The 26271-nt window shown below is 49.2% G+C and overlaps 1 protein-coding gene across 2 annotated transcripts in view; it reads right to left on the reverse strand.

Annotated features, from left to right (window-relative positions):
• The window catches only part of PIK3C2B (phosphatidylinositol-4-phosphate 3-kinase catalytic subunit type 2 beta), a 497568-nt gene that overhangs the window by 221148 nt on the left and 250149 nt on the right, over window positions 1–26271 (reverse strand). For both annotated transcript variants that reach the window (XM_069633113.1, XM_069633114.1), the window contains exons 6-7: window positions 4764–4875; window positions 4487–4566 (exon numbers count right to left, since the gene is read on the reverse strand). In XM_069633113.1, the coding sequence (XP_069489214.1) occupies window positions 4487–4566; window positions 4764–4875 (192 nt within the window). The remainder of the gene's footprint in view (window positions 1–4486; window positions 4567–4763; window positions 4876–26271) is intronic.

Consider the following 26271-nt stretch of genomic DNA (forward strand, 5'->3'; position numbering starts at 1 on the left):
ATTGTGGGGGTAACATGGCCTGCCTGTGTGGGAGAGAGAAAGGGGCAGGTTAGCATTGTGGGGGTAACATGGCCTGCCTGTGGGGGAGAGAGAAAGGGGCAGGTTACCATGGGAGCAGTACCATGACCCGCTGTGGTAGAGTGAAAGAGAAACGAGATCAGCAGGAAGGAGTGGCATGATGCGTGGTAGTGGTAGGAGGGCAGTGCCACGGCCTGCATGGAGTGCTGAGGAGAGGAATGGACCACGGCCTGCATGGAGGGCTGAGGAGAGGAATGGAGAGATCAGTGGGGAGAGGGGCCATGGCCTGCCTGCAGGTGGAAGTAGGAGACGGGCCCACCAGAGAAACGTGGCAGTGATCTCTATGGCGCAGGAATGCCACTTGACACTTCACAATGACAGCACAACCCAAACAGCACACCATGGGACGTAGATGACCACGGCCTACCTGTGACCGGTGGTGAACTGTGGCTGCCAGGACAGTAGATGGCGGGTATGGGTACCACTCAGTCTCAGTGCCTGACCCCTGTATGCTCATCAAGGGGTTTGGCAGATGTACAGTGAGTGCAAAATGCAGTGTGCGTCGGCATGGAAGGTGGGTCGGCATGGAAGGTGGGTGTGGTGACGGCCACAGAGCCGTGTGCAAATCCCGGGCTAGCAGTGCCCTCAACATCTTATACTTGGCCAGGAACGGCTTCCCTAGTGACCCCAGAGCAACCCCCCACAGTACTTCTCCCCGGCACAGGGACCCCACCCAAAGGCCAGACTTGCAGCAGCTGCCACCTGCCAATGCCAGAGCACAAAGGTACAGGGTGTTCTTGCCAGGCGAGGAATCTGATTGGTGAAATGCCTGTGGGTAAGGTTTATTGGCCAATAAGATCGTGTGAGCAGGTGGAACATCAGGATATGCCCAGAGAATGTGATTAGAAATGCACCTGCAGCGATTACAGGACTGTAAACACTCCGTGCCAAAGGCAGAGCCAACCAAGAGCTACGGACTTATCCAAAATATTTTATGTTTCAAGTCAACACGCAACTTTTAAAAGGTATCGTTCCAAACCAGGTACAGTTTCTGTAGCAGGTGGTCTCCAGGCTGGGGTTCCAACAGTTGAGTCTGCTCAAGAGGCAAGTGCTACTGTTTCCTAGACAGCACCCCACCCCCCACAGACACCAATTGTGTTCTTCAATGGAAGAGACTTTAACCGAGTTGGAGATTGGCTGCTTTGGGGTCAAGTCATTTCACTCAGGCTGCAGAATGAAAGGGGATCTAAACTTTCCACGAGATTCAGCAGGATGGAGTGGCACTTCAAGCCCCCTGCCCTCTTAGCCTTCCAGGGATGAATTGCCTATTGCAGGCTTGCAAGACTTCCCTCAGCTCTCAAGATGAACTTTTAGGTCCCAGGATATCACTCCATTTCCTACTATCAATCTCCTTCAGTCTTCCAGCGCCCAAACCCACCGCCCGCACATGAGCAAGGAACCCACTCTTGACATTGTCCTCACATGTTCCGCTTTCCTAACATGCCTCACCTTGTGTTTAGTTTTCCTGTGGCTTGTGTGAGAAACCTGAGGGTATTCTGCCAGGTAAGCCCCAAGATTCCTCCATTCAGGTGGCCAGGAGAGGGCAGTCGCTTTTGGATCCCAACCCTGGGGGTGGAGAAGCGAGGGAGGATCACCTGGGTAGAGGAGTCCAGGGTAATAAATCTGGGAGACCCTCGGGTGAGACGGGGTACTATTAGGAGAACACGGGGCAAGGGAGACCTCCCCAGGCCTTCATAGGATATTCGGGTCCATCTCTCTCTTGAATAAGGGAGAAAAGTCCAAACATATTAGGCTGACAGGGGTGGGGAAGTACGGAAACTAGAGGGAACAGCATTGGTTTGGCTATACCATCAACAGGTCCTTCCCCAACTCAAAGGGCTTCTTATCCATATCCGTCCAACCATTCCAAATCACCACTAAAGAAAGATAATATGGGGAAAAGGGAACTGTCCTGGTTATATAAAAATCAAGTAGGGTGTCCCCCTTCTCCCCAATTTCAACCATCTTATTAACCTTCGCCCTGCAAGAAGCCTCATTTGTCTTGTCCCGTTTCCCCCTCCCCATTTTCTTTAAGTACTGGGATGAGGAAGATGTGATTGGGAGCAGTAAAGATTACCCATAGAAACATATGGATACACAGTGAGGCTTACCATCTAACAGCTTTGAATTGTCCCACTAAGAGTCAGGCAGAGCCAAGCACTCCCCCCCCGCCCCCCCTCTTAAATCTCCTCACCACCCCAACTATGCACACCCGACTCCAATTGACTCACCTGCAGTACAAAAAGTTTGGTTCTGCCATAATCATTGAGCGAGCTGGGGTTGCTCGATGGAACCAGGAGGCCAAGGAGCAGAAGGCTGCAAAGAGAGGAGCCCAGAAGGACCAGTGGAATGGGGGACGCTGAAACTCTGGCCCAGTGTGCGTGTGAGGGGCTGCCCCGTGGTGAGTGTGCTGCGTCTCCTAGAAGCCAGAGCAAAACGGACGGCAGTCTATCGGCCTTGTTTAGGCCAGTGCTCGTTCCCCTATGACGTGTGTGTGTGTCCCAGGGAAGTCTGAGGGGCAGGTGGTGAGACCCTGACCTCGACCCAAACCCATTTGACCTGCTCGCCAGTGCTGCACTACGATTGGTGAGTTTCTTAAGCCATAAAGAAGCTCAGTAACATGCGGGTGGCTGGAGCGGGAGCAGGAGCGTTGAAAAAAGTCAACAGCCTGGTGAGTGAAAGCGGAGAAAGAAACCAAAACAAGTAAAAGGGTAAAAGCGAAGCAAGCAAAATCTGGAAAGTGGTGAAAGAAAGCAAAGTGGAATGACAGAAAAGATGCGCTAGAGGCACAGAAGTAAAGAAAGACAGAGCAAGCGTGCTGGTGGCGCAGAAACAGCCAAGAGGGGCAGCGAAAAACCCAACAGTAAGGAAAGGGGCGCCAGCGACCCGAAACCCAAGAGAGACAGAAAAGAGATAGACGGAGGGTAAACAGACGTTCAAGAGAGGTTGAAAGTATCCCAAAAGTGAGAACAAGACGCAAGGGACCCAAGAGAAATTGTGCAAGAGGCACATTATAGAGAAACTGAAGGTGCAAGAGAGCACGGTGAGAAACTGAAGATGCAAGAGAGCACAGTGAGAAACTGAAGGTGCAAGAGAGCACAGTGAGAAACTGAAGGTGCAAGAGAGCACAGTGAGAAACTGAAGTTGCAAGAGAGCACAGTGAGAAACTGAAGGTGCAAGAGAGCACAGTGAGAAACTGAAGGTGCAAGAGAGCACATTGAAAAGGAATGAAGTGAGCAAGAGCCACGGAAAAGTGGAAAGAAGGTGCAAGTGTGGACAGGAAGCACAGGAAAGGGTGAAAATGGCAGAGTGAAAGAGGCACAAAAGAGGAAAAGGTGCCAGGGAATAAGGAGAGGGGTTTAGAGGTCAGAGTCGTCGCACCTGGGAGGAGCAAAGAACCTAGTGTTGTCGAAGGTTTCCGATACTGCCCCCCTGAAAGAACTGTACAGTGAAAGGTACATCCTGACAAGAGGAATTGTTAGTTGAACTGAGTAAAGAGGGGCCTAGGCTTGGCGAAGGGAACCACAGAGGCCCACTAAAGACATTGTTGAACTTTGTGAGGAGAGGCCTAGACATGGAGAAGGGAGCCCTGAGAGGCCTAACAGGAACTGTGTCTTTTGTGCGGAACTGGAAAGATCGAAGCTGGGGGACGTGAACCTCAAGAGACCCAGAGACATTGTGAACTCTATTGACATACGGCACAAGCCCTATGTTGAAGGTTCCAAGCGCAACCCTTTTGCGTTGAACTATTTTGAACTGCCAGAACTACACCCAATGGGCAAGACTACCGAAAACCAGCTGTGGTTTACATTTCCCTTTTGAGTCACTGTATTTCCTTTAAGACGGTCCCTATCATATTTGTTTTAAGAGTGAGGGCAATCATAGGTTTGGACACAGATAAACTTTGGTTTTGGACTAACGGCCATCGATGGCCCTTAGAAGCATTAGAGATAGGGCCAGATGGGCATTACACCAACCCCACAATGTTTGATAATAAAGGTTTGTTTCTTTTGAGTCTGTGTCTCTCTTGATACCATTACCATCTCGCACTCCCCTTTTCACTCATGCCCTCCCAGGCCCCATGAAATCCTCCTTAGATCCCAAATTCTTCCTTAACCAGCAGCCCTTTGGCCCAATGTAGAGTCATTTCAATACCTTGCGGAACTCTTCGTCCCATCCTCAATCTATACTTGCATCTGAAGGTTCCCGGCCTCTTGGGCTCCCTTGGGTCCTCACCCCAGCACATCACCCCCTTCATCCCTCTGGGGTCCTGACCCGCCACCTCACCCTCCTTCATCCCCCTGGAGTCCTCACCAAACACCCCACCCCCCTACATCTCTCTGGAGTCTTCACACACCATCTCATCCCCATGCACCCCGTTCAAGCCACGCAACCCCACTGAACCAACCTGCTGATGGTCTGCTTGACCGGCCTCTCCTGTAGGTGGACATGGTGGTTCAGTGTCCAAGGACTCTGGTGGTCGCTGGCCTTGGACAAAAGAAAGAAGAGCGGAGTATTAGATGGATCGTACTCCCATATAAACCTGGTGGGATCCCAACACCCCCATGTTAACTTCTGCCACTGCAAGGTGGCCAGAGCTGAAACGACTCCAGAGGCTGGTGCAGCCCAGGTGCACTGTCCCAAAAGAAGGGACAAACATCCTAAGGCCGCATGCTACGACTCACCGTTCGAGCCAGGTCGCCACGCACGTCCCTGCGTTTCATCAGCTGCAGTCGGATGTCTATGTCGAACTTGCGGCATTGCTGGATGTACTCATGGCTTCCCAAGACACGTTCACTGAATGGGGAGGAAAGATTGGTAGCCGCATGAGACAGGAGAAAGGTGAAGGGAAAAGAAGAGGTCAACAGTATCAGATGGTGGACTTTGCAGGACTAAGACGACTGCTGTGACGAGGGAGGATGATACCAAGAGCCAAAAAAGGACAAACCCTACACAAATACAATAGGAGCGGCACATATCACTCTGTATCAACTCCCCCAAACCAACGCCCCCAGTCTGCCACAAAACTTTAAACTTTGAACAGTCCAATCCAGGTACTTCCCATTCCCTTAACAGACCTACCACTGCCTCTCATACGGCAGTTTCTCCAAATCCTTCATAGTCCCACTGCTGTGGATCCCACTGCCTCTAATGTGCACTCTCCCACATACATCCCACAGAAGTACCGAAGCCCAACCCTTCACTCCCTCCAACACCATACTCACATATTCCTCCAATCCTTCCTCCACACTAGATGCTCACATCTCTCTGCCTGTAGTGCTCCATTCTCCTCCAACTACTACTCTTCCGTACTGAAGCCCAACTGCCCCACCCGGCCCCCTCCCACCTGCTACTGGTGATTTTCTCAGTCCTAGCCCCGACCCATCCAGCAAAACCTGCTTAGTGGCAGCCCCACCACTTGGACAGCCAGCTTGTATTTGGAGGTACTGGTCAATGAATTTAGGAGGGGATTGCATTGGATGCAATAACTAACATACTCCTCCCTCCTGTCCTCCAAAGTTGTGGGAGTTTCCGCTTGCGGAGAAAGGACTGGAACAATTTAGGCACAGCTAAAAATTCCCTCAATGTGATTGGCTGTGAATACACACAGGCCCCTGCCGGCACAGCCCTAATTTTTGCCATGCCTATGTTTTTCACTCTCGGCCGGATGGAGCTCCTTCCTTTGGTCATAGTATGGAACGCCTCCTCCGGCCCCCACTGGTGCCTTGTTCCTGCCCCTATGCTGGGTGAAGTCCGTTTTGGTCCCCACCATGGACCCTCGTCCACTCTGCCTGGAGGATATGAGCATCGCTTGACCGAAGAGCAGTCGGTGGACAATATACGCTGTACACATTTCATTCACCGATTTGATGTCACATGTTCCATATGCTCCCAGAGCAATCCTTGCGGCCTAGCACTAGGAAAGTAGCTCCATCTATGGTGGGTAACCTTGAGACCTTCCCCAAGCCCCTCATCTATATTTGCTGTTAGAGTTCTTCAATTCCGGAGCGTCAAGTGCTCAGCGATTCCTAGGGTTTACTTGATCCACAGTCATGGGTCTTTGTTGCTCACTGACTGGGGGTTGTGTAAGGAAGGCCTGCTATCAAACAGTGAAGACAGACACAAGGGATCACAGTTCAAGGGTGTTTATTGAACTTTAAATGGGTTGGTTGAACGCCTGTCTAAACCTCATCCAAGGATGGGAACAAGCTACGACCATCAAAAAAATTATAACACAGTCCTAGTGGAGTCTGTCAAAATAAAAGGGCCTATACTAACAAACCTATTGCTAATCCTTACCTCTTAATACAGAATGGAGTGGGATAACAATGTATGCAAAAGAAAAGTATTCCAGAAATATGTCAGGATAGTTTAACAGTTGGCTTCCCTTTCCCACGTTTTCAGCATTGACCAAGGGGGCACGTACAGGCTTTGCACACACTCTGGCTTTTTGCCCACGAGGTAACAGTTCAAAACATAGGCATCGGGGCTTTACGCCAAAGTCTCTCTCGCAATGACCGTCTCTTATTGCAGCGGGCCTGATGTAACAAACAAAACACAAACGTTCCTTTCCTTTGTCAGGGTGCACACATTCATAACTTCAAGAGTGGTCTCCCTACTTTGCGTTCGGACCACGTGTCCCCCTCGTCTGGGCTCAGACCCCTTTTCTACAATGTTCACAATTTGGTCTCCCTCATCTGCGCTTGGACCACAGATCCCCTTCATCCAGGCTCAGTTCCGCTCGATATTCAAATCTTAAAGACTTTCTAATGTGCAATGGGTTTTGCTTAAACCGTTGCAGGACCACTTCGATTCACTTTACCCAATTACACTTCACATCAATCTTCTACTTTCATTTCTCTTGTCTGGATACTGTACAGAGACCTTTGATTGAGCACATTCACGGTGCCGGACCACTCTGTCAAAGGTATTGTATCCTTCCTTCTTAAGTTCAAACATTCACCAGCAATTTAACTTTACTTGCGTCCCTCATCACACGTGTTTAACAATGTTCATTCATTTTACAATGTTGCCACTTGCAACCTTGACTTCAACACATACTGGTCTGGCATCGGTCTCCCCACCTCACCATCTGTGTTGTTCTCTGCGGTTTCTTTGTTCTTGGAGCCAAGGGCGATACTAAGGTGTCTGCCGCTCCTCCCTGCCTTGGTCAGTTATGCGGAAGGGCCCTCGATATCTCTGACACACAATGCAGGATATTTCAGCCTGGTTTCATGGTCTTATACTTTCTGCCTTGAAGGTCTCTTGAAAGTAACGGCTTCCTGTCGAAAAGGTCAAGGGTGTGCCCATTTTCTCCTCTTGTTCAGCTGCCGACTCAAAACTGCTGTACCTTCGTGTGCTTTGCCTCGCTCAGTGTGTGCTCCCATACTCCGCCTTTTATGTGTGGAGAAGTGTAAAGGAAGTCAGAAGAGGGTGCTAAGAACCAAATGCACTCAGGTGCTGGACCTCAGATAATGTGACCCGTTTTGGTTTTGTATATCCAGCGAAGATATGAGACGTCTTGTCACTCCAGTTTGGAATATAAGTGCTGATTTATCCGGCATATACTGTTCCCTGTATTACTAGCATACAAAGTGCCTGGTATCATAAAGATTGCCACTTGGGTCAATCCCACATCACTGGCCAGAAACCGATCACCCGGGCCCCACCACAAACCACTGGTGTCAATGTCAAGACCGGTGGGGGGGTCTGTACTTCCGCTCTCTATATGGTAGAGGAGAGGCACAGAGGACCCCAGCCAAGATTCTCTATTGTGGTAGCAATGGACGAGCAATCAAGGCCTAGCTTCTCAGGAGGTGATGCAGGCTGGTTCTTAAGTACAGTGTATCCCCAAGCCCCCACAAAGGAATGTCCACACACTGTATTACTGAAAACACAGTCTTTATATAATTAATATTCAAGGGTTATCTACACTTTATCACAATAACGCACTTTGTGCTCAGGAAAATCAATAATGGCAAATATCTACAATTCTAAAGTGGTACCACTAATATTAGACCTTATTAAAGTGCATTCACAATACTGTTAAAATGGCACATAGATCAATAAGAAGGAAACCAGCAATAGAGAGAGGAGAGATAACAGAGGGTTGAAACAATAGGCAGAAGACTGCCCTAGCTACTGGACACAGTTCTGTGTGGAGATCCCCCCCACCTGGGCAACCTGTAAAATAAAGAGATATAACACAAGCCCAGTCCATATATTGTTCAATAGTCTTATTCTCTCCTCCAATGTTTTTACCCCCCCAATGTACCTGGTGGAGTCGAGTTCTTCGAAGAGGCATGGACAGATCCTTCTTGAATGACCCCCTTTAAAGCAGGAGTCACGGATCGTCGAGAGGCGTCGGGAAACGTCGAGGAACTCGGTGTTCGGTGTCAGGGAATCGACGGCCCTTCTTGAATGTCTTCCCTTTCAAGCGGGAGACACGGGGCGTCGAACGTCCGACAACAAACAGGGTAGAACGGCGTCGATGAGGCGGCAGGCTTCGATCCGAGCGGTGCTCGTCGGCGTCGAGACGTCGGCGTCCTGCGAGGAAGAGGCGTGCGGGGCACCTCGGTGACACTAGTTCTGGACCGCAAAGATTGTGAATGACGGTGGCCCAACAAGGGCGTCAAGTCGCTCGAATCTTCGGGGTCGTGAGGTGGCGGGAAACCCACCGGCGGATTCTCCTCGGCGCGTTGGTCGTCCTCGACTTTCTCCGGCAGGACAAAAGCGGTCGACGATGCGGTCGAGGGAGTCCTTCAATTCAAATGTTCTTAGGCAAGGAGCGGACGGCTCCGGTCGTCGGCGGCACGGCGTCAAGTGGTTCCCACGGCTGGGCAACACAACTTCGACGGGCCTCCAGCGGTTACACAGACCTGCGAACCCTGGTCGACGGCAATGGACTTCGACGGCATCGATGTCCGGGTGCTTCACTTCGATCTCCTCGGCAGTCCCGTCTCGGGTCGGCAGCCTTTCGATGGTCTGGCGTCCAGGGAGCTTCGGCGAAGATTCAGCGGTGCTCGATGGTCCCTCGGAGCACGGGAAGAGGGCGCCTAGCCAGGTCCTCTCTCGGGTCAGTCCTCGACGAGCACGGCAGCCTTCGGATCGGTCGAAGCAAATGCAACAGCAAGTCTTCTTCTTCCAGCTGGGCGTCGAGGGTCAGCAGTTCCAGTTACTCTTGAGTGGAGACTCAGCTTCTGAACAATTTCCAGTGGTGAGAGGTCCCCAGATATACTATTCTGTCTCTCATCCACACTGCTGGCACACACACAGCAGCCAATCACACAGAAGGGCATTCATGCAGTCAGTCAGCCAATCAGGCACACAGTGCATTCAGGCCACACTCCTCCCTTTCAGACACTCACAACAAGGAATGTGGATTGGGACAAGCACCCAGCCATTCAACACTACACAGTGCATTCAGGCCAGTTTCAGGCAGGGCTGTCTCAGTCTTTGTCTCACATGCCAGAAACCAGACAACCACAACAAGGAGTGTATATTGGTCACCCACTCCATTCACCCAGGTCCCACCCACAGGAGGTACCCACAACATACAGTCACTGGGAAGGCTCCAGTCAGTCTAGCTGGGCCTTCACAACAATACCATATATGGAACTTCCACCCAACAGCCAGTCAGGGGGAAGGGACAGAGTCAGGGCTTCCCAGGACTTTGGGAAAACAAGGTAAGAGGCAATAGAAAGCAAGAGGCCACAGGGGCCATCTTGTTTTCTATCAGGAATCATCTGATCCCAATGGCAGGGCCTGGGTATCCCAAAATGGAGGACACCCAGAGCTCCTGTCAAATTCAGCATGGAGCTGCCACCAGCCCATACCCTGCTCTGTGGGCCACCCACAGGTGCCCAAAAACATACACTAGGGGCACAGGGTTGTACCCCTACCCATGGGTGCCATAAGGGTATCCCATGGGTCTGTTCACCAAACCAAAAGAGAGAGCTGCACTGCCAGGAGTCCCAAATGGACTCCTGGGCAGAAAACATGACCGAACACACGATAAAAGGCAGTAAAGGACAAGGATTCAGAGGCCCTGTCCCTCTGATGCATTTCCAGCATCACAGTCAAGAAACCCCAACACAAAAAATGTCACTCAAGGGCCATGCAGATCACCTTGCAACAGTGCGCATTCTCAGCCTCCTGCCTAGAGCAGGGATTACAGTTGCGTGCCACTGTCTGAAGTCAGGTGCGAGTGATTGTCGATAATTGCCTGACTTGCCTGACCATAGTATTGGGATAAGTCGGGTGCACAGCTCGGGTGCAAGTCTGCTCTCAGAGCGGGCTGTCCGTGTAAAAGGGTTTGTGCAGGGAAAGGGGCTGAGGGGGTTGAGTTTCTAAATATCCCATCAAGTTGGATGGGGAAAAGGTGTTCCAGGGATACCGCATTTCACCATTCGTTGTCCAACTCCCCGAAGACCCCTCACCCAGGTGATCCTCCCGCACTGGTCCACCCCCAGGGTCTGGATCCAAAGGCGATGGCTGTGCCCTGGCCACCTGAGAGAGAGATGCCTGGGGACCAGTGGGTGAGACACCTACTGATTTCTCAAAGGTGTCATTGAAGAGGATTGAGAGGATTCCCTTCAAGAGACTGGCTGGTAACAACACTGACCCCCCTGAAGAACCTCCGGCCACCAGGCAGCAGTTATGTCACAACAAACGATTATAGGTGCACAAGTACATTTACAAAATTGATTCAATGTTAATCTTGACTGGACTCAAATATAGTGTAAATGGGTTGGTTTCCTGATTAAGCGACCCACGCATATCAGCATTTGTTTTTAAAAACATCAGCTAAGTAGAACATTTCCCCCCCCAGTGATTATGAACCCAACAGCAGCGCTCCAATCTTGCATTCATTTCCTGTGAAACCATATGTTTCTGTAATGTCAGATAGTTGCTTGCTCATAGAGGACTCTCATCCACCAGGATTGGCCCGAGTATGTGGTAAAGGAAAGAGGCATACTGCAGATGGCACAGCAGCCCGGGCACATAATCTCACTGCAGGATAAATCCAGGCGCTTCCAGAGGGAAAGACATCTTCAGGCATCGGGTGCAATTTGAAGTCATGCTATGGGTGTACAACAGCTCTGACAAGTGCGCAAGAGTGCCTACGAGTTGTGCAGTCTTCTACACTAAAGAATAGTTAAGAATTCCCTCGTGATGAACAGAGTGCATCTGGTAGGTTTGAGAATGTTCTTTGTGATCGGAAGGAGGAAGAGTTAAAAGATGTGTAGAGCACAGCGCCCCCTAATACAGAACGATGCTGCCCTACCCTGCATATACCACAATTCCTTCATCAACCCTACCACGTTCTTATCCTGCACCCAGAGACGTCTTTATGCACTTGCCCCAGGCCCCCGCCCTGGAGGGGGCCCCAAGGAGCTTTATTAAAGAAAAAAGTCAGTTTCACTAAGTCAACAAAATGAAGTATTACACATCAGGATTTTCTATGGTGTGCTGCTAAGGTTAAACCTATTTCCTGTCTGCTGTTAAGTACATTTTGTCTTGATCTTTCCACCCTGTAATGCTATGTTCACTGTGGTATACATAGTTTGAGTGGCACAACACCTGTAGCATTCTCACCTTTCTGTGGGGGTTATATATTGATCATGTGCAATAGCCAAAGTTGTAATACATATTGATAAATGTGAGTGCCCTGATGGTTCAGAGGATAGCTCAATGTTTTAAGCACGCATTGCAGAGCTATGCGTTCATATGCAAGATTACAATACCAAATTCCAGCAAGTGTGACTCAGCGATTCGAATGTATGAAGTTGTTAAGCCTGCATGTATATGTACTTTGTTCTATTGCACTCCAGGTGTTATCATCACCAATGCACCTGCACCAGATAGCAGTTGCTATAGAAACTAAGATCGCTTCAGTATGGTGAAGGTCCAGAAATTGTTTTATTTAGATGGGGAGTTGTAAAACCTAGGCAGGCACGTCCATAGATGACAAAGTGTTGGAGGAGTTTATGTATCCAAATTTCAGACTGTGGAACCAAAGCGTTCATGCTTGCATCCTGGCTTTGCCAGCAGATGATACAGTGATCCTGGACAAATCTATCACTGACAGAGCTGCACTGCCTTCTATGAAAAGGTTTGCTTCTCACGTACTGGTGGCATTGTTTGGCCAATTACCTGCTCCTTCCCATCATGTAGGCCATTTGAGTGGAAGGAGTTATAGACAGAGAGGAGACCAGATATTGCAGGCTTCTTACAAGCATATTTTAAGGTCTGCTTATGTGACAAAACGGTTTGCTTTTTTGTACAATTCAAAGGTTTTTCTGCACATTTTTAAATACCATTTCCCAAGCCTGTGTTTGGGTGTATTTAAAGGTTTAACATACAAAACAGAAACCTATCTGAAATCCTTTAAGATCACACTATTAGTATGCTGGTAATCATATACTTTCCTTGATCATGGAGACAATGAAGCTAGAATCATTCCCATTTTGCATAATATGTTTCTATAACTTTTTAAAAAATATATTTATATAGGGTTATGCGATTTTCATATTTTCCAAGTCAGTTCTGTAAAATGGGATTCTTTTATTTTAGGGTAAAAACTAGAAAATACATTGTTAAAGAGGAGAAATTGCAGAATGGGTACGAATCCCAGCTTCACCTCTTAATCAATGTGTGATCCTGGGAATTTCATTTAATCTTGTATTTCCTCACCTGTCAAAATTGCAAGTCCCTAAACCTTTCAAAATTGTCAGCCCTGCAGAGTGATTTCGTTCTCAGGGTATGATCTTTAAAAAAGACCCACTCATGGTTTCACTCGCTATATATAGTGTTTGTTCCTCTATAATGATAGTGAGCATTGATATATTACACTCCACAGCCACCTGTTTCTTTGCTCTCGAATGGCAACACTGCTTGAAAACCATGTCCCACTTATAATCTCAATCTGTCTGGATACGGACACCTTCCTGGTAACTTCAAATCGTCATCCACTCTCTATGCATGGTATGGTATGTGTAGTTTTATCCTCGCTTCCCATTGGTCGCCTGTATGCATGCTTGAGCACTTTTGCTATCTCTGGGGCAGCTAATCTGAGTCGTTTGACTATTCTGGATTATGTGTACCTTTGTCATAAAATCTGTGTCCTGCAGTTATACTATGCCCAGTATACCGTCCACGTGGCCGCTATCGATGACAGGTTTGCTATACCTATGCTTGAACGCAAGTACCCTCGTCGTAGACTGCTAATGTTGCCCTTGAAATGCTACTTGTGTATCACTCTGATTACAAGAATGAAGAGTGTAAGGTATCTGAAAGGGGGATTATCGTGCTTATTTTGATCTCTGCGCGGCAGCGTATCAAGCTATGGGCTGTTATCGTGACGTGGGGTTCGGCACACTAGATCTTCTATATCCCTACATTCCTTTGGTCTGTTGGAGGGGGGTGGGCAGAGGTGTCCATGCCATGGGCCCCCAAAGTGCTTAAGATGCCCCCCACCTGCACCATCTCAAATGCAGCTCCAGCATCCAAATGCCATCATTCCTACCACATCTCCATCCTGCACGCTTGTACACGTACCACTTCTTCTCAGTCCAGCGCACTCCGTGATCTCACCTGCTGCCCACCACGCCCACCAGTCCCACAAGACATCATTGCAGACACCATACCATGTCAAACAAACGTTCATATGCAATCATAAAAAGATCCTTAATCGAAAAGCCTTCAAGTAAAGGGTCACTCCAGCCCGCAGACACAATACGCCACCTTCGTGACGAGCCCCGGCCGCGCTAGACTGCTATGGTGGTGATGGGCGAAGCATCCAAGATTTCCAATGGAACAGAAATGAAAATAAGAGTCGGCAATTTGAATCCGAGCTAGGATGCTTCTAAAAGGACAGATATAAAAACTCTTCCAGAAGGACGTTTTAAATGTGCCAAGGACGTGTATGCTGGTCCTTTTTGCATAGACTTGCAGAATAGCCTGGCAGTTAAGGGGTTAAGACACACCTAGTCTATAGTACCAGAGGGCGCCTAATCTGGCTCAAAGAACTCTGAGCCTTCAGGGTCAGGACGTTCATAATTCACGCCCTTACAGGGCTTCTCATTGCAACTGCTTTTGCAATCACAGATAAACTATAGTTGTCTTAGATTTCTCAGTAGTGGGACATGAATGACCACAGTTTGTCAAAAGATTTACTACAGCTATCTGTGGCCAGTCCTAACTTATCTACGTGGGTCTCGCATTTCCCAGTGAACGTCTGTGATAATACCAACCAGCCCTGTATTTGCTTGGAATTCTGGGACATGTGGTTTCCCCATATTTCAAATGGGATACAAAAAAAGAGCAAATCTTAGAGTCCAAAGGGAAACAAGCAAGACTAGAGGACCTTCTCAAGCATGTTCATGGGGCACTCTGTATCTATGATAGTGGCCCCTTGTCTGTGGTTTCTCTTTGGCCAATCATGGATGAATGTGGTTGCTCCATAATCTTTGCCTCGGTTATCTGTGCTCTCTCTGTGTTTGGCCATGCTATTGAACACAGTCACCTGTGCGTGGTTAGTCCTGGAAATTTGATTGCACATTGGTTCACGTGTGGTGTTGTGGTTTTTCTTGCTGAACAAGGTGACCTCATTTTGAATTTGTGCATTTTTATTTTAGCACTTTGTCATTTAGAATCTTTCAGGGGTTTCTCTTTATTGGATGAGGATTGCCAGGTACGCTGTGTTACACGCTGGGCCACGAGTGATGCTTTTGTTATTTCACCAGTAGTACCCTGACAGGGGGGGGGGGGGAGCCAGCCAATCAGGCGCCTAGGAACACGGGCTGAAACCTACAATCTCAGCCCGTGTTCCAAGCCGCCTGTCAGCTGGTTCCCCTGCCGTCATCTCCCCCCACCCTCTGTCCCCTTTCTCATTTTTCCCACCCCATTTACCTTATTTATGTGGCAGCGAGAGCCACAGCTCCTCCTTCTCGGCTCCTGCTAGCTGCCATGTAAAGGAAAGAGAGAATCCGTACAGAGGCCCAACTTCCCTTTCCATGGTGGCCATCTTGGAAGAGTATTATCCTTCGTTTAGAACCCAGGGTTACTGCTTTGGCAAACTGGGGTGCTAATAGCCTTAATCCCCCGTTCCAAGTGCAACAGGGGGCGACATGCCCGAGTCCTCATTAAACACCCTCGTGCATGTCACAACATTTGTAAATAAGGTTTGGTTTTTGGGTATTGCTCCCTTTTGAATAATGACTTTCAAAAAAATATGCCGAGTTTTGATAGTAACTTTTGTCAATAGTATAATTTTTTTAGGAACAAAAAAGGTACACCCCTGAAGATGGGACCTTGTCCCAAAACACGTAGCATTGCTAGTAGTGTTACACTGTAACCCTCATTGATGTTACATTTGCCATTATCACTGTATAGGAAGTGTGTTTAGTTTCATTTTGTTAGTTGGTAGCCATGATGTTATTCTCAGTCGGCTATACTGAGATGGTGGAAATGTGTATATGTGCTTCACAAGAAGTTGCTTATTAAATTAGCATTGGTACGTTCTTTTAAAGAAGCTATAAGAAGGTGCTGTCTACTTACCCAAATACCATTGAACTTTTGGATACTCTTGAGTGTGCGGCTGGGATCTGGACAGCTTTGTTCAGGCATTTTTGTAATTGTACTCGTTATTGACCATGGTTCTGTGGATCTCTGTGTTTCTTCATGGTTTGTCTTTGATATGGACCATGGTCACCTGTAGTTTCTTTGAGGCTGGCCATGGTTTGTCCTTGATATGGACCACGGTCATCTGTGGATCTCTGTGTTTGGGCATTGTCATGCAGCCACTTACTGGGTTCAGGAGGCCGGCCGCCGGGTCCTGCAGGCCCTGACATGGAGGCTCTACCCTCAGTGGCGCCTCTTCCGTGCTCGCAAGGTCCGGAATACCGACAACTTGGGCGCAGCCGTGATTACGGCTCTGCGCAGACGCCTTTGCCCAATGCTCCGCTCATGCACAATATGCTTGGTTATGAGAGCTTGCATTCCAAGCCTTGTTTTGGACCCAGACTTAACTAGGTCCCGCCAGTAGTGAATCACCACGTCTCAATGTGTTGAGACCCCTGATCGTGTTCCCACTCCAGACTTGTGTCTAAACCCTTGTTTCTTGCTCTCGCCTTGGTTGTTCCCGCCTGCTCCCCTGCTCTTCCTCAAGTACTCTGGGTTGGTCCTTGCCTCTTGCTGGGCCACCTTATTTTCTCCGCCTGGGTCTCGGTGTTGGGCTGTCCTCTGTGGGGTCCATTGACCTCCTAGATTACCTTCCCTTGGTTCCCGGTCTCCCCGGCTCTGTGTATCCGTTCCTTGTCTCTTAGGAGGGCTCTAGCCTCTTGTCAGTGTCCTGCTTGGTGCCTCTGATGGGAACCTGCCCGCCGGAACCAGTGCTCCTTTCCTTGCGGAACCGGACATCCTAGCTCCTGGAACCAGTTCTTCACTTCAAAGATCCTGCGGAGCATCCTGAGGCTGCCTCTGCCAGTGCTTGCACTGTCCTGGTTCCGAGCTAATCTGAGAAGTGCCAGCTGTGGGGTTGGGAGCAGTGCAAGCCCCAACCTGCTGAATCTAGCAGGAGGGTATGGGTTGGTACCCCACCCTGCTACTTCATTGCTTCGGCATTAGTTGACAGACTGGTTGCCTCTTCATGTCAATCACCAGGAAAATCAGGTACTCAGCGCCCACGCGACAGACATGGCTTCTCCTGGATATGGATCAGGGTCAGCTGCGGTTCCTTTGTGGCTGGCCATGGCTTGTGCTTGATATGGACCAGGGTCATCTGGGGTTCCTTTGTTGTGGCTGGCCATGGCTGTTCCTTGATATGGACCAGGGTCATCTGCGGTTCCTTTGTGGCTGGCCATGGCTTGTGCTTGATATGGACAGGGCCATCTGCGGTTCCTTTGAGGCTGGCCATGGCTTGTCCTTGATATGGACCAGGGTCATCTGTGGTTCCTTTGTGGCTGGCCATGGCTTGTCCTTGATATTTACCATAGTTATTGAGATTTCGCAAAGATCGTGCTTGAATGACCACAGTTTGTCATAGATCGTTTCAATGACTGGCTATGGGTTACTGTGGTTTGTCCATGACATTTCCCCGCGTTGTCTGGGATGGCTAACGATTGTTCTTAGATGCCAACTGTTTGCCAAAGATATATAGTTTCTACAAAAAGAAGATGGACTAAACAATGTCTGAACCCAAGGGTAAAATGGCACACAAAAAGTGATATATCTAGTATCCAATTCTCATACATAAAAAATTACAATCCATTTTTATTAATGACATTTTTGCATTCATAAAGTGATCATGTTACATAAAAATAGAAAAAAAAACATGTACAAATATGAACAACAGAATACAAGGAATACAGAAATGCGGGTTGACTTTTCTACTATGAAAAACCAAAACTCTGTGATTCTTCACACTGGAATTTTTTTTATTTCAAGAGATTGTTACTGTTCTCTGAAACCCAACTTGCACAGGTTTCTGTCCTTGGAACACAGACACATGTAGGACATTCATCAGGGGTATAGAGTTTCTTGTCTTTATACTGGTGATAAATCTTCTCTATTTCCACTTCTCATCTTTCACATATATACAATGATGCTGACCCTTATTGACTGGTGGAAAAGTGAGTAGCCACAGTCCACAATACACCACAAATGGTTGTGAAGGAGATCTCCTTTTCGTTGGGAATATCACCCCAAACCTTCCTCCTTTTCTGGAGGAGTTAGAAGGAATATTTTCCACGCTTTTTGATATGTCAACTAGCATGTGGCAAGGAAATTGTACTTCTACACCTATCCGTGGCACGATTCTGGAATGTTCAATGTGCATACATCCCACTCCTAAGGTAAAGAAATTGTAGAGGCCTCGAATGCACACAATTCTCTCAAAGGAGTAAAAGTCTCCTTAGATCCAAGTCCTAAACCCGCATTTCCTAGGTGTGGAATGGTCACTGGATTAACTCGCGGTGCCAAAGATATGTGCCATGGTTATCCGTGGCTTGTCTTTGGCCATTGTGGATGGTCTCGATTTGTCCAGGTTATTTGCCATGGTTTTCCTTAGGATATAGCATGAAAACGTGGTGTCAAAAAAGCGCACTGTAGCCACGAGAGGGGAGTAGCGGGGTATCATGGGAATTGCAGTCAGGGAGGTTCCCATGAAGTCATTAGACGCCATCGCAAAATTTTAAGCCTGCACTGCAAACTTTAATTTGTGGTTCTCTTGAATAAAGTTGGCATCCCTGGAAGAAATAACAGTTTATTTCCCCTCCAACAGGAAAGGCATTGTGAACCCACCCTAGCAGGGCCAGGACCAACCTGTACCAGTCGGAGCCACCTCTTCCTGAGGTCATGAGAAGTTGGAGAAATGTGCCAGTCTTTGCATCGTTTTTTTGGTTCGCCTTTCAAAGCACTCTCTCCAATCTACGTGGGCCCAGCCTAGACGAGGATTAGTACGGGAGAAGGTGACTGGGAAGGCTTCAAGGGGAAATGAAGAGAAGTAGCGAGTGGCTTGGGGCCTAGCATGCTCCAGGTGTGCTTCCTTAGCACGTTATTAAAACTATTCACAAACGGAGAGTGGCCAAAAGACACGACTGCTCGCCTGAGAGTAGCCGAGGCTGAGCTCAAGGCTTAATTCCACCTGAGGTCTTGCATATTGCAGGCATTAAACATCCCCAGCGTAATGCAGTTATGAGCGAAGTAACTCAAAGTTAAAGCAAGCAGATTTACAAAAAGGGAGGCATGAACATCTAAGAACTAGGTACTACTACAAGTGCCAGGAATAATCAAGGGACACAGAATAAAACCAAACCTAAAATTGTATAACAAATTAGCATACAAGTGTGCAAAAGAAGAACAGATCTATTAAGAGCCTAAAAGTAAGGGAGAAAAAATGCACCACAGGGCCTCGGCAAGCCCAGCTCTTCATGACTAATGCCCGCCGAAACTCACCGCAATGATAGAATCATGAGTTCAATTAAAATAGGCTCCCCGACCCATAATGCGGACCCTCTGATCGTACAAATCATAACCTACTCCAGTCCAACCTGTGAATCCACCCCCCTGAGTACCTCTACCACGAATCATGAGAACATTCACGGCCAGCCCATCCTGATCCAGAAAGCAACCAGGGCCAGTGAGCTTCAAAAGTACACCATCCACTCCCGACACTCGCCTCTCCTACCATCATGCTCACTTTCCACCAACACACAACAGAGTGCATCAATACCCCTCGATCAATTTCAGCCTAGCTGCACACATACGAACAATTCTCCATGAACGTCTCAACCACCTGCTAGAGCGCACCTATACCCCACAAAAAAACCTGCCTAGCTGCACACAAACATCCTACACAGGCCTAATGCCGCCAGAATGCAGTCTCAGAGACCAACCACCCGACTGATCTCCCACTATCACCACACCTAATGCTAGGGTGCTGCCACCACCACGCTAATCACACTGGCAGCACACATACAGAGTGCACCCAAGCATTGTATTCTACCCTACTCTCTCGGCTGACCTGGACTACGGTCCCCAAGGGACGATTAACCTACAAGCGCTTTGAGATCATACCAATGATATACAGGGCGCTATACAAATGCCAAATAACAATGAAGGCCAGAGGGGCTGAGAGGAAGTTAGTTGGCAGCAGGGTGTGCTGGGCAAGGAACTTCTTCCTCCGAGTGGTGAAGTTCTCTTCCTCAGTTCTTGCAAAGATGGGACAAAATGCTCTTCCAGTTCCTTAGATGATGAGAATAAAACGGACTGGAGTTGTTGCGGAATTCTTTTCCAGAAATAACGCTTTTGCTCTTTGGGGCAAAGTGTGTGGCTTCATCATGGGGGGAGCTGGCACCCTGGCACCCAGTAGCAACGTTTTTCTCATGGGGCTTTCAAGAGCTTGGGCTCAGACAACGAACGCAGGTCTCCATACAGGAAGGGCAGCCTGTCTCACAAGCCCTGGAGATGGGTTACGAAGGCTGCCCCCCTACCCCTCCCCCCCCCCAAACTCTGGTGAAGGGCTCTGTAAAGAAGGTGTCCCTTCTCGGCAGGAAGACGGGCGTTCCCAGTGGCTCTCAGAGACAGCTTTTAAGTGGAGGAACCCAATTCGGAGACTCTGGGGTGTGATTGGTGTAGCTACAAGACGTGCTAACGGACCAGGAGTGAACACTTCTACCCCTGGTGTCCCCTCACCCTTAGTAGAGTGGACGAGCAACGCTCGATTGAGTGGGCACCTGTAGCCTCGGCCATCAGTCCCATTAAGGGGACCGTGATCCTGGGGCAAACCTCTCCTCCAATCCGAAGAGCCTTCCCTGGAGGACCGAATGCCTGGGCACCCCAGTGCCAGGTCCCACCCCCATGCCAGGTCCCACCCCCATGCCAGGTCCCACCCCCGGGCAGGCAACCATTACTCCTTCCCCACTCAGAAGCAGGCCCTCTGCTCTACCCTTGAGAGTGCCATTACCACACCCAAGGGAATAGCACAACAGGTGTGGATTTCGCCTCTGCTCACCACTGCCAGTCCACCTAGCACACCGGAGACTAAGAAAAGACTACATTTCTAATGTGGCTCACGCCAACAAATCTATAGCTCATTCCTTGCATCATACAATGTTCTACCGATGCGCCAAACTGGGTGCACGTGAGGCATATTGCCAGCAAGGCGGGCACGGTTTGGGGGTAGCAGATCGCGCGGGCACCTCGCCCTGGCTGGGCGACTTGGGCAAATGCAACACGTTTCAGAAGTGTCTGTTCTCTCTTCTGTGGGTACACTCTAGCGGTGCAGCGCTGCTAAGAGTCTTTTTTGGCTTACTGCACAAAAACCCAGACTCATTTAAAAGTGAAAAAGGTCGCTTTAATGTGACAGGCCAAAGCTTACAATTAAACGCTTACCTGGCTCACTGGCCTTACAAACTAAAGACATATTTCAAACAACCAATTAAATAATTAAACATTCTCATATTTTACCCAACAATTAAATAATTAAAGCCCTTTCCTCCCTAACTATCCCTTGGACCATACCAACTCCTTACCCCTTTTCCAGGCGTCCCGCTTTCTCCCCGGGGCCATGCCCCTCCAGGCTCAATACCTGTTCCCCCAGGGTGGCCCGCTTGTGCAAACAGCGCCACCCCACCCTTTCCCGCGCCATTCCCCCATTGTGCTTCCCTCCCCCCACATCTAAAGGGGCCATGCCCCCAGCACCAGAAAAACCCTCCCCTGAGGTGTTCTTTCTGCCCCACCCCCCCACCAATTTTCCTACCTCCAACTCAACCAATCTCCCAGCCAAGAGCTCAAGTCTGCCAGATAATGATTGTTCCCCAAAAACCAGAAAGTTTACCCATCCTCTCTACATCTCATCAATCCTTCCTAAACCATCTCCTTACGGTCCAAAACCTGTACTGCAACCAATGTACAAAATTCTACCATCTCTCTGTTTATCCCCTTCCTTGCCCGCTCTAACGGACCCTCATTTCTCGCTCCCCTCCCAACTCTCTGTGGCAAACACTTAGTCCCCACTACAGCTGCTTGAGGCCACACTTGTCAGACCCATAACAAAAAACCCTTTTTTTTTATTTATTTTTTTTAAGAAGAGCCACACCGTTACCAGATCATTTTTCCCACCACAACGAATCCCCCCCATCTGTAGGCCCATAGCTTTCCCTCAACCCAGCCAACATAGGAAGCAACTAGTCCCATCCCAGCCCCCCCCAAACCCGGACCATCTTACCACATCTTTATAGTTGCACCCCAGTTGCCTGCCAACAACCCTCTTCTCAGCTTCTTTCCCCGTCCACTTAACCCTACAATGTCCCAAAAACCAGATTTTTGACATCTGACCAGACCTCCTAGCAGCATCTGAAAAAGAAATTACAAAATCACTTACAAATCAACAACATCCTAATAAATGCAACACTCCTGCTACCTACTGAAAAAATTCTATAAAGACATTCCGTTTGCCCCGGTCCCTGACATACCCTTTGTATCTCCCTTACTCCCAGCGTCCCAACCTTTTCACCTACTCCTCTGAATAGCCCAGCCTGCTACCTTCAGATGCTGCAGCCCTCCTAAATTAATGAGTTCCAACCTCCTAACCTTTCCCACACCACTAGTAACACCTCCTCAGTACCCTATCCTTTCTGGCCATCTCCTTAACCCTCTCCGGAAACCCCCAAGGTACTCTCCTACCTGTCCCCCTATATTTCGCCCCTTTCACCTAGCCTTTAAACAATACACCTAAACCCACTTAGCCCCCCTTTTACCTCCAAGAAAGGGCCGGTAAGGCACAGGCAGCCCACTTGCTGTGTGCAATGTCGGGGTAGGCCTCCTCGGAGCCATCCATTGCAGCCAAAGATCCATGTCTATCTCCCCCCAGACCGCCTGACTGTCCTCCGCCATTCTCGCTCTGAATTCCTCATCATATCTTACCCAGGCAAAGCCCCCAAAACTCGTGAAAGCCTTCCTAATTACGTCCATATATTTAAGCAGGGCCACGCAACGCTCCGGGAATTTTTCACAATAAACACTGGAATAAATGATAAATGCCGACGTCCAATTCTCAAGAGTCACCGGGACCCTTGGGCGCGACGCCAGTTGCCTCTCTTCTTCTTAAGACCCCCTCCTTTGCTCTCACTTCCCTATGGAGCAATTTAAAAACATCTACAAATTCCCCCGCCTGAATCTTCTCCCTGGTCGCTGCCATAAAGTGCGCCCCCAACGGTTTTGTTATTCCCATGTATGGCAGTTTCTTCTCCTTGCCTTTCACTTCAACCTCCTTTTCTTTTTCAGCTTGCACCTCTAGCACCAATGGTTCCACCACCATGTCTGTTTGAACCTCCACTGAGCAAATGCTCTTCTCATCCCCCAAGGCTCCAATGGCCTGTACACCAACTTCTTTCCTTACCCCTTGCAGGCCAGACCCTTCATTACCCGTCCCCGTTCTCGTGTCCCCTCTCTGCCATGCAGATGACCATTCCCTAGGGCTCCTACTGCAGGGACAAAATATGTCAGCAGACTTACCCAGCCCATTGTTCCCCCAACCTCTTGCCATCTGACCGCCCTGCACCTGTCTTTCCCACTCCCCCCTCAAACTTCTTCTCTCCTCCCCCCCTTTCCCTTACATCCCTATAACCTTCTTCCTCCTACTGCCCCCACATAATCCTCCAAACCAACTTCAACACCCCTTAAATACCATTGTGGATGCAAGCTCATGCTCAAGTTGAGTCGATCTTCTTCCAGCGAGCCCGGGGCGTCCGCCCCGCCACTCCTTTGACATCTTCTCGGCGGGCCACAGAAACCCCTGCCTGGTCCTCTTCTCTCAGGCGAGGCCTGCCGTCCTCCACCCTGTAAACCTCCTAGCTAGCGGCCATGCTGCACCCTCTAGGCTCTCCTTGAACTGACCGAGGAGGGGCCGTTCCTAAACCCTCTCCCTCCAATTGCACAGCGGGGGCTGCGCAGCGCCCTCCGACCTCACTCCTCCTAACGTGGGGGCCGTTCCACGCCCCCCGAACCTCCTCAATTGATGGGCACTCTTCTGCAGGTATTTACCTTCTTTTCCCCTCTGCCCTGTCATCCCCTTCTGCGCTCCATCACCGCCCCCACCGTGGTTCCCTTGACCCACCCCTTTTTGAGCACTCCTACCCTCCCCACGGCTATCATTAACTCCATCCCTCTCTGGCTCCCCACCCACAATCATTTCTCCCCTGGACGCTCTCCTATCTACCTCCCTCCTCCTCTTCCTGCCCCTGGATTCCCAAACCTCCCCTCTTCCCGCCGTGGGGGTGCAAGCCACCACTGCCGCGAGAGCCCAATCTGCCGCCGCTCTAGGCTGCGGCCTACCACCCTCTAACTCCCCTACCCCCGTTACTTCCCCCACCGCCCCTTCCAATTGGGCCTTAGATGCCCTGCTAACGATTTCCAGGGCCTCCCTCAGAGCCCTAGCATCCACCATACTCCTCTTACTGGGTCCCTGGCCCACCATTGTGCACCAATAATCTGATTGTGCACTGAAATATGCCCCTTGCCGCTCAACTAGCTAAACTAAGCCCCCGAACCAGCACCTACCAGTGGATAAATACCCCTAGCAAAGGGAAACCCAGAAAGAAAATGGGGATATAAAATTGACTATCCCAGTAAAGAGTTAATTAACTGTATAATTCCCAGATGGAATATAGTAAATGAATGTCCTAACATAACAAAAATTCTTATTCATTTATTTTTTTAAAAATTTAATTTACCCCCTAAAATTACCCTTTCCTTAACTCAGAAATAGCCCCCCTGCCAAAACAGAAACCAAACTGTGCTCACAGGCTCAAGCTTGAATTAAGAAAACCGCCGTAACACTGCCCCCTAGCGGCCTGCAGGGAGAAGCGCACTGTGACTGCAATATATAATAGCGGGCCCTTCAAGAACACTGCACTGCCCCCTATGTCAATAGACAGCTACCGAGCACCCGACGACTAAAACCAGCAACGGGCAACAGCGGCGGGATAATTACTTAATCACCTCACCTTTTTTTTATTTATTTTTTTATATTTTTTTTTATTTACCCCCCACCTCAACAATACCCCTTTTTTGAAAAAAAAAACCTCCCCTAGCTCCTACTCTGCCCCAAGAGACAATAGCACTCAAAACCCAGGAGCCCACAATCACTGGAGCAGCAAATAATAAAACTTTTTATTTTTTTAAAAATATTTTTTTAATATATCCTACTAAATGTACCTGAAAAACTACCTAGGCACCTAAATTGTAAAATAAGAACTTCACCCCAGAACCGGCTGCCCTTATACATAAAGTGGGAGGCAGAAGACCAGCAACACTGACACCTGGCAGTGGAATGCTATAACTGCTTAGCTATGCCCGATGTAAACAGTCCCTTTAAGGGATCTGCACTGCCTCACAACGTTGAATGACAGCTTCCGCGCCAAGCGCTACGTAGCAAAAGAAACAAGCTTGCGCCCGCTGAACCCAGCGCTCTTCAGCAGTATGAGGAAAGGTACCATAAATGAGGAGGCCCTAACAAAACACCCCAACCGCGGAAGCCCGACCCGACGGGCGCACAGCCCAAGACCGATACCAATATATAAAGGACACGCAACTAAACGTGCCGCAATCAATGTAGAAAAAACCCCTGCACCGAAACAAAAATGACACGCAGAGGCTAACAGCACCAAGGCAGCCCCAACGGCCCAGAACTGCCCACAGGTAAGTGGAGGTACCTTATTTACAGTGCCTCCAACTAAGCTTTCCAAAATCCACGTGTTTTGTAAAAAAAAAAAAAAATTTGATTTTTTAAACATTTTTCTTATTTTTTATATATGACTACCTTCCCAGCCCGCTAACCGAAGTACTCCTCACCTCTCCTCACAACCCCCGTCAGGCCCTAAATCAGGGAAGGCTCGGGAGCAGGCAACCATGGCAATCACCAAGTCCAACCGTTGCCTGCCTCCCGAACCTTCCCTGGCCCTTAAATACCCTAGGGAGGTGCTCTGCCCCCCACGGCCACTCGCTGGCCGTGTGCAGCGCCAAAAAAAGGCTTTGTTCCCCCCGGCCCCCCCCCGTGCGATGCAAACACATCAGACACGTCTCAGAAGTGTCTGTTCTCTCTTCTGTGGGTACACTCTGGCGGTGCAGCGCTGCTAAGAGTCTGTGCGATGCAAATACATCAGACACGTCTCAGAAGTGTCTGTTCTCTCTTCTGTGGGTACACTCTGGCGGTGCAGCGCTGCTAAGAGTCTGTGCGATGCAAACACATCAGACACGTCTCAGAAGTGTCTGTTCTCTCTTCTGTGGGTACACTCTGGCGGTGCAGCGCTGCTAAGAGTCTGTGCGATGCAAACACATCAGACACGTCTCAGAAGTGTCTGTTCTCTCTTCTGTGGGTACACTCTGGCGGTGCAGCGCTGCCAATAGTCTGTGCGATGCAAACACATCAGACACGTCTCAGAAGTGTCTGTTCTCTCTTCTGTGGGTACACTCTGGCGGTGCAGCGCTGCTAAGAGTCTGCGGGGTGCAAACACATCAGACACGTCTCAGAAGTGTCTGTTCTCTCTTCTGTGGGTACACTCTGGCGGTGCAGCGCTGCTAAGAGTCTGTGCGATGCAAACACATCAGACACGTCTCAGAAGTGTCTGTTCTCTCTTCTGTGGGTACACTCTGGCGGTGCAGCGCTGCTAAGAGTCTGTGCGATGCAAA

This window comes from Ambystoma mexicanum, chromosome 13 (genome assembly GCF_040938575.1).
Source record: "Ambystoma mexicanum isolate Mex_15411 chromosome 13, UKY_AmexF1_1, whole genome shotgun sequence".
NCBI classification, from domain to species: domain Eukaryota; kingdom Metazoa; phylum Chordata; class Amphibia; order Caudata; family Ambystomatidae; genus Ambystoma; species Ambystoma mexicanum.